This window comes from Lepidochelys olivacea (genome assembly GCF_965140295.1).
Source record: "Lepidochelys olivacea isolate rLepOli2 genome assembly, chromosome: 3".
Lineage (NCBI taxonomy): Eukaryota > Metazoa > Chordata > Testudines > Cheloniidae > Lepidochelys > Lepidochelys olivacea.
In genome coordinates, this window is record NC_140413.1 from 171822530 (window position 1) to 171835515 (window position 12986).

The following is a 12986-nucleotide window of genomic DNA, read 5'->3' on the forward strand; positions in this document are numbered from 1 at the left end:
TATAGCTAACCTTCTTGCAGTGTTCCAGATATTTCACAGATCTTGCATATGACACATTTTCCATTCCAGTGTCTTTCATTGGTTCCTGACGGGTAGGTTTTAATGACAGAAGGGACCATTATTATCATTTAGTCTGACTTCTTGCATAACACAGGCCATAAAATTTTACCCAGTAATTACTACATGAAGCTCATAACTGCTGTTAGAACTATAGTATATCTTTCAGAAAGAGATAATCCAGTCTTCATTTAAGGCTTCATGTGATTTAGAATCAATCACATCTCTAAGTAAGTTATTCCAATTGTTAATTACTCTCACCGCTAAAATTTGCTATTTATTTCTGGTCTGAATTTGTCTAGCTTCCAATCATTGAATCTCACTATGCATTCTTCTGCTAAATTAAAGAGCCCTCTGCTCTCAGAAGTCTATTCCCCTCTAGGTACAGTAACTCCTCACTTAAAGTCGTCCTGGTTAACATTGTTTCATTGTTACGTTGCTGATCAATTAGGGGACATGCTCGTTTAAAGTTGTGCAATGCTCCCTTATAATGTTGTTTGGCGGCTGCCTGCTTTGTCCACTGCTTGCAGGAGGAGCAGCCCCTTGGAGCTAGCTGGTGGGGGTTTGGAACAAGGGGGGACCAGGAGCTCCCCTATCAGCTCCCTGCTCCCCTAAGTTCCCTGTGCGGCAGCTGCCCGCAAGCTATCAATTTGCCTGCAGTTCAGTTGTCCCTCCCCCCACTGCCATGTGCTGCTCCTGCTCTCTGCTCCAGAGCCTCCTGTTTGTAGGGGGAGGAGGGGAGAGGAGGGCTAATGTCTTGGTGTCCCCCTCTCCCCTGCTCCTGCACCCTGCTTACCCCATCTTCCATAGAGCAGGGGGGACACACGGCAGGGCTCAGGACGGAGGGAGCTTCCAGGCAGCAGCTGCCGTCTCAGCTTGCTGATTAATTTAACAAGGCAGTGTATTTAAGAGTGGGGTCAGCGTACTTAAAGGTGCAATGTGCATCTCACACACACACACACACACACACACTGTGTCTCTGTCTACCATGCTGTCTCCCCTCCCTCCATTTGTGCTGCCTTGTAGAGTGTGAGGGTACACATTAGCAACAATGGGTTAACCCTTGAGGGCTCAGCTGAGTTCTAGTTCATCATTTAGCAGTAAGGCATTCCCTGGGAAATATCCCGCCTTCTGACTTCACCACCTCAACCAAGCTTCACAATCATCATCGCTGTGTTCAGTATTAAATTTTTTGTTTAAAACTTATACTCTGTGTGTGTGTGTGTGTGTGTGTGTGGTTTTCCAGCCAGTTATGTACCAATCTTATACTAACTCCATCTAGGTTGCATTTCCCTAGTTTGTTTATGAGAGGGTCATGTGAGACAATCTGTTACTAAATATATTTATTAAATATAATATAGACTTGTCTGGTGAAAAAAATTTCCCTAGAACCTAAACTTCCCACCCCCATTTACATTCATTCTTATGGAGAAATTGGATTCACTTAACATCATTTTGCTTAAAGTTGCATTTTTCAGGAACATAACTACAACGTTAAGAGAGGAGTTACTGTACTGGTATTCTGTGATCGAGTCGCCTCTTAACCTACTCTTGGATAAATTAAATAGATTGAGATTCTTAAGTCTGTCATATATAAGGCACATTTCTTGGATCCAGGATAATAAGCCTTATGAATGGGGGGAAGTGGTAGATGTGGTATATCTTGATTTTAGTAACAGATACTGTCTCACATGACCTTCTCATAAACAAACTAGGGAAATGCGACCTAGATGGAGTTACTATAAGGTTGGTGCATAACTGGTTGGAAAACCATTCCCAGAGAGTAATCATCAGTGGTTCACAGTCAAGCTGGAAGGACATATTGAGTGGGGTCCTAAAGGGATCAGACCTGGGTCCAGCTCTCTTCAGTATCTTCACTGATGATTTAGATAATGGCATAGAGAGTAAACTTATAAAGTTTGCGGATGAGACCATGCTGGGAGGGCTTAAAGTGCTTTGGAATTCAAATTCAAAATGATCTGGACAAACTGGAGAAATGGTCTGAAGTAAGTAGGGTGAAATTCAATAAGAGCCAATGCGAAGTACTCCACTTAGGAAGGAACAGTCAGGTGCACACATAGAAAATAGGAAATGACTGCCTAGGAAGGAGTACTGCAGAAAGGGATCTAGGGGTCAAAGTGGGTCACAAGCTAAGTATGAGTCAACAGTGTAACACTGTTTCAAAAAAAGCAAACATCATTCTGGTGTTAGTAATTCTTCTGCTTGACACCATGCTGATTAGTCCTCAACTGGAGTATTGTGTCCGGTCGCGGGCGCCACATTTCAGGAAAGATGTGGACAAATTAGAGAAAGTCCAGAGAAGAGCAACAAAAATGATTAAAAGTCTAGAATACATGACCTATGAGGGAAAATGAAAAAAAAAAAAGGGTTTGTTTAGGCTGGAAAAGAGAAGGCTGAGGGGGGACATAACAGTTTTCAAGTACATAAAAGGCTGTTACAAGGAGGAGGGAGAAAAATTGTTCTCCTTAACCTCTGAGAATAGGACAAGAAACAATAGGCTTAAATTGCAGCAAGGGTGTGTAATGGGTTCCCCCCAGGGTGCCACCTGGAACTGGGGTACCACTGAGCCCTCTGACCCAGCAGCCTGGGCTCCCTCTCACACTGTGCTTCAGTGACAAGTTGCAAAGCTCTCCAAACTTGTACTTTCACCAGCATTCACACAGGTAAGGACACACCCAACTGCAGTCACATGCAGGCTTTCTAACCACCAGCCTCCCAGCCTAGGACCCCAGAGCAAACCTGATCAGTATCTGGTCAAACCTGGTCAGTATATGGGTTTAATACCCGGTCCGTCTCTCCCTCAGTGTGAAGAGGATGATGCACACTTGTGGTAACCAAACTGAGATTTTCCCCAGACCCTTAGTCAAATGCACACTGGTTTGGATTAAAACATGAAATAAGTTTATTAACTATAAAAAGATAGATTTTAAGTGATTATAAGTGATAGCAAACAGATCAAAGCTGACTGCCTGGTAAATAAACAAAAATGCAAACTGAGCAAGTGATAAACAGGCTGGCAGATTCTAAAGGCACTAGCTGCCTTTGCTTTGCAGCTTGGGTTTCCCAGGTTTTCATACACAGGCTAGAAATCCCTTTAGCCTGGGACTATCACTTCCCCCTGTTCAGTCTTCCTCAGATGTTTCCAGGTATGTTGTTTTAGGGAGAGTGACATACCATCATGATGTCATTTCCCCCTTTTATGTCTTCTTTCCACTTGCTGGAAAGCTCTTTTGCTGTGATCTGGGTCAAACAGTTCCCATTGTGTAGTACTATCTCAGAGAGGTTTCTATTGTACACAGTTCCTGGGGTAATCCTTGGGCTTGTGTGCATTTTCTCAGTGAGCTACGAACATTGTTTGGCCTTTTTACTGTTGTACCTGAAAGGCTGCTTGTGGGTGTTTTCAACCTCACGACATGTTTCAGTAATGCATACATAGCCAAATTTTATACTTCCATATGCGGTGCTTGCACACACAATCCAATGAGTTATTAATGTCTAGCAGATCAATACTTTTAGAATACCACCTCACAAGGCATACTTTGTGCAAAACATATCCTAATTATTTGACAGTGGTGAATATGAGGGTGTCACAGGGTGGTTTAGATTGAACATTGGGAAAAACTTCCTAACTGTCAGGGTGGTTAAGCACTGGAATAAATTGCCCAGGGAGGTTATGGAACCTCCATCACTGGAGATTTTTAAGAGCAGGTTAGACAAACACATGTCAGGGATGGTCTAGATAATACTTAGTCCTGCCATGAATGCAGGTGACTGGACTAGAAGACCTCTTGAGGTCTCCTCCGGTTCTATGATTCTGTATTTTCCAGACCTCAAATCATTGTAGTAGCTCTTTTCTGAACCTTTTCCAATTTTTCAACATTCTTATTAAAGTGTGGACTCCAGAACTGAACACACTATCCAGTAATGGTCTCACAAATACTGTATTAAAAGCTAAAACCACCTCCTTACTGATGCATGATATTTCCCTGGGATACATCCAGGGACTGTGCTCTCCCACTTAGCAATGGCATCACATTGGGAACTCGTGTTCAGCGAGTTATTTATCATTATCCCTAAATCCTTTTCAATGTCACTGCATTCCGGGATATGACCCCTCATCTTGTAAGTGAGACCTTATATTTGTTCCTAGATGTGTGACTTGCATTTGGCTATGTCAAAATGCATGTTGTTCAAACAAGCCCACTTTAACAAGTGATCTGGGTCTGTCTGTATAACGGGCCTCTCATCATTACTTAGTTAGCTAGTACCATTATTATTAACTGCTCCACCAATTTTTGCACCATCTGAAAATTTTACCAGCAGTAGTTTTACATTTTCTTCCAGATCATTGATAAAGACATTGAAAAATATTGAGCCAAGAACAGACCCCTGTGGGACTCCATTGGAAACCTCCTCCTTGGATGATTATTCCTCATTTGCAATTACTTTTTGTGATTCATCAGTCTACCAGCTTTTAATCCATTTTGTATGGGATTCATTGATTTTATATAGTGCTGGTTTTTTATGAGGATGTCATGTGGGACTATGTCAAATGCCTGACAGAAATCTAAGAAATTGTGTCAATACAGTTACCTTTATCAGACAATTTTATAATTTCATCAAAAAGGATTTCAAGTTTGTTTGACAAGACCTATTTTCCATAAACCTTGTGGATTGGCATTAGTTATACTGCCAGTCTTTTAAGTCTTTACTGATTCTGTTCCATATCAGCCTTTCCATGATTTTGCCTGAGATCAGTTAGGGCCTGTAGTTACCCGGGTCATCCCATTTACCCTGTTAAAATATTGGCTTGTTAGTTTTTTTTTCCCAGTCCTCTGGAACCTCCCTAAAGTTCCAATATTTGTTAAAATTCAACTGTAATATTTCAGCAAGCTCCTTGACTGTTTCTTTTAATACTCTTGTGTGCAAGTAAAAGTTGGTCTTTAACATTCCCCCTGGTTACTGATGGAATAGAAAGTATTTCTTAATCACTTGTAAGATATGAGTACACCATACTGCTTCTTTTCAAATACAGATCAGTAACACGGTGCATAATTCGAGAAGCTTGGGAAGTGTGTCTGGCTTTTGTGTAGTTATTATGCACAATATTATGCGATTTTTGAATAAAAAATTAGTTTTAATATTACAGTATGTAATATACTAAACAATATCTTTGATTACAAAAGACTATTTAGTTTTTTTTAGTGTTTGTTGTGTGGCACCAACTAACAGCCAGGAAATATACAGCTGAGGGGTTGATATATTCTGTTTTTTAACTTACACTTTAGTGAAACAAGCAAACAAAAATGGGCATAGGTGCATACACTGAAGTCTTATCTTTTAATGCCATTTGCCATTTTCTTATCCTGGTTTGCTTTTGTCATTACTATTAGAAAAAATGTTTCAAGGAAGCCACAAAAACACGTTTACCCAAGATATGGCGCAATTTACGGCTCTGAAGTAAACACCACTTAAGCTTATGTAAATTCATATTTAGGTCTGACATGTTTTAAGGCATCGCTGTTCACATGGGTAAGCCTGCATGCTGTTTTGGGGGAGTTCTTATTATTTAGCTAATAATGGATGTAGTGGTTCAAAGATGTATGGTGCAAATATGAAATTTGGCTCCTTTTTAAAAAGCTGTGTTGGAGTTATAGGACCATCACCTCTTCCACCACTTAACATCTAGAGCCTTTACTTCTTTTGGCTTGGGGAGGGCGGGAGGGAGAAGGATAGTGAGAGGAAAATGGTTGGTACTTAATTTTTTTTTTTAATGTAATACTTATAAAAGGTGCTGGCCTGACATTCCTCAAGACTGAAACCCTTTATTCAGTTGTGTATTAAAGTAACTGTTTGTACAGTAACAGTCTGTAATACTGGCAGATACAATAAAAGCTTCTCTACGCAGCTCTGCTATTATGCATTAACCTTTTCTAGAGGGGTTCTCTGTAGGGGTGGAAATGTAGTTCAATCCTTGGGCTATTTTTGGTCTCTCTGCTGAGACTGCTAAGAACGGGAGCTGTTAGTGTCATTTGGGATGGCGGTGTTTGTGATGAGGACACTTGCTCAGTAGGAACTGGACTGAGGCCATCAAACCCATTGTGTGTGGGCAACTAACAGCTGAACTATGGTGTATTTTTCATGTATCTGATCCAGATTTGAGCCATTAACCTAGGCTCCATATCCTACACTGGCAGAAACAGCAGCATTGTAATGTTGAAAAAGTCAGGATGAAAACAGTTACTTTAAGTATTGCATTAGGATGATAGTAATTAAAGAAGAAAAATACCAGTTAGATTATTGAATTACAGGATGCCACCTGCAACTGGGGTACCACTGAGCTCGCCTGACCCACCAGCCTGTGCTCCCTTTACACTGTACTGCTGTGACAGGCCCTCAAGCCCCCTCCAGCACACATACTAGTGGGGACACACCCAGCTGCAGCTACACACAGATATTGAGATCAGCTCTGCATGGGAAGGCTCAGCTAAGGAACTGCTCAGTTACTCAAGTGCACACCCCTCTTTGGAGGGTAAACCCAAAATTATACCGTCTTGCGCTGCACAGAGAACTATACAATCTAAGCTACCCCTCCCTCAATATGGAGAGGAATATACACATCTTTCTACCCCAAGTTATGATTTCCACACACTGGTTTTAGACAAAACAAGTTTATTAACTACAAAATATAGATTTTAAGTAGGGTTGTAAATCGCAGTTAACTCATATGATTAACTCAAAAACATTAATCATGATTAAAAAATTAATCGCAATTCATCGCAGTTTTAAGCGCACTGTTAAACAATAGAATACCAATTTAAATTTATTAAATATTTTGGATGTTTTTCTACATTTTCATATATATTGTATTCTGTATTGTAATTGAAATCAAAGTGTATATTTTTTATTATAAGTATTTGCACTATAAAAATGATAAACAAAAGAAATAGTATTTTTCAATTCACCTCATACAAGTACTATAGTGCAATCTTTGTCGTGAAAGTGCAATTTACAAATATAGATTTTTTTGTTACATAACTGCACTCAAAAAACAAAACAATGTAAAACTTCAGAGCCTAGAAATCCACTCAGTCCTACTACTTGTTCAGCCAATTGCTAAGACAAACAAGTTTGTTTACATTTACAGGAGATAATGCTGCCCTCTTCTTATTTACAATGTCACCAGAAAGTGAGAACAGGCATTTGCATGGCACTCTTGTAGCTGGCATTGCAAGGTATTTACGTACCAGATACGCTAAACATTTGTATGCCCCTTCATGCTTCAGCCACCATTACAGAGGACATGCTTCCATGCTGATGACGCTTGTTAAAAAAATACTGCGTTAATTAAATTTGTGGAAGAACTCCTTGGGGGAGAATTGTATGTCCCCTGTTCTGTTTTACCTGCATTCTGCCATATATTTCATGTTATAGCAGTCTCAGATGATGATCCAGCACATGTTGTTCGTTTTAAGAACACTTTCACTGCAGATTTCACAAAATGCAAAGACGGTACCAATGTGAGATTTCTAAAGATAGCTACAGCTGACCCAAGGTTTAATAATCTGAAGTGCTTTCCAAAATCCGAGCCTGACGAGGTGCGGAGCATGCTTTCAGAAGTCTTAAAAGAGAAACACTCTGATGCAGAAACTACAGATCCCAAATCACCAAAAATGAAAATCAACCTTTTGCTCGTGGCCTCTGGCTCAGATAAATAAAATGAACATGTGTCAGTCCGCACTGCTTTGGATTGTTATCTAGCAGAACCCATCATCAGCATGGATGCATGTTACCTGGAATGGTGGTTGAAGCATGAAGGGACATATGAATCTTTAGCACATCTGGCATGTAAACATCTTGCAATGTTGCTTCAACAGTGCCATGAGAACGCCTGTTCTCACTTTCAGGTGACATCCAAACAAGAAAAGGGCAGCATTATCTCCCATAAATGTGAACAAACTTGTTTGTCTGAGCGATTGTCAACAGTGTGTCCTTGTTGCCAAGAAGACCAATGGCATTTTGGGCTGTATAAATAGGGGCGTTGCCAGCAGATCGAGGGACGTGATCGTTCCCCTCTATTCGACATTGGTGAGGCCTCATCTGGAGTACTGTGTCCAGTTTTGGGCCCCACACTACAAGAATGATGTGAAAAAATTGGAAAGCGTCCAGCGGAGGGCAACAAAAATGATTAGGGGGCTGGAACACATGACTTATGAGGAGAGGCTGAGGGAACTGGGATTGTTTAGTCTGCAGAAGAGAAGAATGAGGGGGGATTTGATAGCTGCTTTCACCTACCTGAAAGGGGGTTCCAAAGAGGATGGATCTAGACTGTTCTCAGTGGTAGCAGATGATGGAATAAGGAGTAATGGTCTCAAGTTGCAGTGGGGGAGGTTTAGGTTGGATATTAGGAAAAACTTTTTCACTAGGAGGGTGGTGAAGCACTGGAATGCGTTACCTGGGGAGGTGGTGGAATCTCCTTCCTTAGAAGTTTTTAAGGTCAGGCTTGACAAAGCCGCCCTGGCTAGGATGATTTAGTTGGCTATTGGTCCTGCTTTGAGCAGGGGGTTGGACTAGATGACCTCCTGAGGTCCCTTCCAACCCTGATATTCTTTGATTATATGATTGGCTGAACAAGAAGTAGGACTGAGTGGACTTGCAGGCTCTAAATTTTTACATTGTTTTATTTTTGAATGCAGTTTTTTTGTACATAATTCTACATTTGTAAGTTCAACTTTCATGACAGAGATTGCACTACAGTACTTTTATGAGATTAACTAAAAATACTATTTATTTTGGTTTTTTACAGTTCAAATACTTGTAATAAAAAATAAATATAAAGTGAGCACTGTACTCATGAGCTATAGCTCACGAAAGCTTATGCTCAAATAAATTGGTTAGTCTCTAAGGTGCCACAAGTACTCCTTTTCTTTTTGCGAATACAGACTAACACAGCTGTTACTCTGAAACCTTTGTATTCTGTGTTGTAATTGAAATCCGTATATTTGAAAATGTAGGAAACATCCAAAAATATTTAAATAACTGGTATTCTATTATTTTTAACAGTGTGATTAATCACAATTAATTTTTTTAATCACTTGACAGTCCTAATTTTAAGTGATTATAAGGGATAGCAAACAGATCAAAGCAGATTACCTAGCAAACAAACAAAAACGTGCTCTGAGCTTAATATATTAAAGATATTGGATATGAGTAGCAAATTCTTATCCTAATTGTTGATTTAAACAGTTTGCTGAGATTCTTGAGGGCAAGCTGCACTTGCTTGCAGCTGAAAACCCCAGGTATTCCTTTCACAGGCTAGAAATCCCTCTCTCCTGAGTTCAGCCCTTCTCCCACAGTCCAAACCTTGTTCCTCAGGTGTTTCCAAGTGTCTCCTTTGGGCAGGGAGTCAGTGAACAACAATGATGATGTCACTCCCCATCCTTAAACAGCTTTTGCATATGGCGGGAACCCTTTGTCTGCCCTCTTGGTTCCCACACCCAGTCAGTGGAAAAAAACTGGTATTCAAAGATGGAGTCCAGATCCAGGTGATTTGGTCACATGCCCCTGTAGGAACACAGAAGCCATGACTTGGAGGCTGTTTGTAGCATTCTCAGGAAGGCTCCCCAGTGGGAGATTAGCATCTTCTAAGACCTATTGTTCTCCCAAAAGCCATTCCCAGCCAGCCATCTATGCTGATTGCATTCTGCTTAGTGGGCATTCCCCAGGTGTAAACACATTTGCAGTAGATCCATAGACAATATTCCTAACTTTAGATGCCAAAATGATACATGCATACAAATAGGATAATCATATTCAGTGAATCATAACCTTTTCAATTATATCTTGCATGACCTATCTTTCATAGAATACATCATAGCTATGCCATAATCATATCATAATAATATCACTATGAAGAATATGGGGCATAATGCCACACTTCTTGCAAGTGAAGGATATTGTAGCCAGATAAAGGATGTATGTTTCTTTTCTGTACAAAATATTACTTCTATGGCTTTCTGAATAGACTTTAAAAGGTTTTGTTTTGCTGTGTATTTTTTTTCATTTTTATAATTTTCATGGATGATAGTGGCTCTTTCCACAAACCAGAGAAGAAGTAATTGAGTTGGTGTGGGTACAGTTCTCCTAAAGTTTTTCATGTCTTCTCAGATGCCCTAATAATCTGGTAGCACATCTCTCATACAGGAACCAGCAGATTATCTAAGAAACAGGCAAGACAGAGCAGTCAGGCCCAGCTGTAGCCTTGTAGAAATGACCAATGAAATGGGGGAATTCAGAAGATTGGATATTATGACAAATGCACTGTTTTCTCATGGGAGCATCACCTCCTGAAGGCAACTGTCACAATTTCAGGTCCCCAACTACAATCGGTACTTTCAATTGGAAAAGGCTGGGAGCCAGGGGTTTGGAAGAACTGCAAGAAAACACAATGAGAAGAAATCCAAATTTTAGGTTGAGAACTTGGAACTTTGAAAAAGAATGTTCCAAAGACAGAACTATATTCTTCCATAGATTTATGTTTCTAAAGCCAATTCTCAGACTTGTGAACAATAATACCACAGTGATTTCAAAGGAGTCCACGTGTCTTAAATTCGTTTTAAATAACACTGTAAACATTTGATATGAAACACTTAAAGCTTTAAGCTGGCTTTATATTGTTGCATGCACTTATCATTTCTTTATGGTAAGTCTTTTAATTCTTCTGGGTGAGGGCATTGACTTCCCGTAGCCTGACCCAAAATGTTTCTGATTTATGTAATGCATTGTGCAGGATTACTTTTATTGCAAACTTCATTTTACAGGGAAATTTAAACTTTTCACCTTTCTAGAGAATACTCAACTTCATGTGCATAATCTTCATTCACCCCAATTCTTCATTCTGTACTTACTCATTGGATGCCAAAAAAACCCTGTCATCATATTGTCTGGAAAGATGACAGAGTCTTTTGGAGTCTTCCTCTAGACACATTCTGCTGCTTTTATCTACTCTGGGAGATGCAATCGCTTTCCTTCTGTTGCTACTGCTGCAAAAGCCCAAACAACTTAGATTAATTAAAACGTTCCTTGGTAGCTCAGAAGAGCAGTCCCACCCAAAAAGCAGAATTCTCTCTGCAGAAAGTCATAAATCCTGCAATATGCTTTGTTGATCCTGATCAATGAAATGAGGACAATGCCAAGAAGATTCAGGTGTGTAACAAGACGCTGGCGACTGTTTTCACTGGTGGTTACTATAAAAAAGACTCACTACATATTTTGAATCTAATAATATTTCTTTTCATGCTACAGGATTCCAAATCACTTTTAGCAATCCCTTCACCCACCAGCTTCTTAACTATGAGCAACAACAGTAGTTCAGGTTCACTGCAGGCTGTGAAAATCCCCCATGGTAGTGATGGTTTAGTTATTACTGCTAATTATGTGTATGTTTTTTTTAACTAAGATCTTTTACATTTTTCCCCATCTACTGGCAGGAACTTCTCCACTTTGACATGGAACAGAGCCAGAGTGTCCCTGGGACATCTGGGATGTTAATGACAACTAACAAACCAAGAAAATCGCTCTTTACCTGATGGACTTTGCATCATTATCTTGGCTTATGGGTAGAGAGAGAAAGTAGCAATGCCAATTTTCCAAACCACAATAGAATTTAACCACCAATCCTGACCCTAATTCTCTCTCCCTTTTCCAGAACGTTCATGCTGTATTTCAGACTGAGATGTCCTCTTTCCTTCCTCCCAATCAAGAGTTGCCTCAGCTCCTGGAGGAACAAATATTGAGGTGTACAGCTGAGAATAAGGACTATACTAAGCTGTTTCCTGCTGCAGTTGACTAGGACCCCAAGTACAGCCAGGTGGGGAGGTGACATAAGCAGTTGACAAAGCAAGAAAAGGACAAACCTCCAAACAATCTATCTGCAGTTTTTGATGACAGTCTAATCTCTCTCTCTCTCTTTCCCTCCATATCATTGCCTATTCAGGAGTAAGACTCATATGGGGTATGAGTGGGGAAGAAATAGTCCTTTCATTGCTCCCACTTTTTCTGTTGGAAGCTTGCACTCTGTATGCCAAGCACAGGACAATGTAAATAGTATCTCTAATTGGCGAAGTATTGAGAGACTGGACACTTTCTTGTTCGAGTTTTTCTTGCTTCACGGAGAAACAGTAAAAGTTGCATGTATCTGCTTCATCCTGACTCATCGGATATATAAATCATATGTGAAAATATGTATACAGGAAAGGTTTTTTCACAATATGATTGAATTTCTTATTTAGAAATGTACTAGTGTATTCTATCTGTGGTGCAATCTTTCTGTCTTTTTTTGTTTGCAGAAATCTCTCTCATATCAGACTCTCAGTTTTGTTTTTCAATGACATTCTCCTGAGATGGCATTATCTCATGTAGAATGTATATCAGGAGCAACCGTGTACAATTATTATTAATTTGAAGCTTAATTTGCTAGTGTGTGTATTGCTGTTTATATGAGTATTTTATTGTCTTTGTACATAGTGTTGTTCTACTTTAGTTATTACAAACATCTTTTTTTTACCTGTCAACTGGGCACATTTGATATGTAAATTATTACAACTCAATAAACAAGGAATCTCACAATACTATTTTTGTCATCAATTTCACAGTAGAACCAGACTGTAAACCTGCCTGTGATTAACTTTAACTTCTGCACCAATCTTCCTCAAAAGCGTGGAACAGAACTTGTATGTCACGTGCTCTTTGCCTGGTTTCTTTAAAACATGTTTATGGATATGCTCCTTCCATCTTCCTCATGCCTAAAATGTTTGGGGGTACGTTTCTTTTTGTTGTTTGTCCACATCTCCCATTGATGTGAATAGAGATGTGTGTGCATGGAGAGCAGAAAACAGATCTCTTGGAAT

At 39.8% G+C, this 12986-nt stretch overlaps 1 protein-coding gene across 1 annotated transcript in view; it reads left to right on the forward strand.

Moving 5' to 3' along the window:
- The window catches only part of MTA3 (metastasis associated 1 family member 3), a 195623-nt gene extending 183303 nt beyond the window's left edge, over nt 1-12320 (forward strand). The window contains exon 17 of the mRNA XM_084624202.1: nt 11786-12320. Within this exon, the coding sequence (XP_084480328.1) occupies nt 11786-11811 (26 nt within the window). The 3' untranslated portion in view covers nt 11812-12320. The remainder of the gene's footprint in view (nt 1-11785) is intronic.
- Nucleotides 12321-12986: the final 666 nt, after the last annotated feature.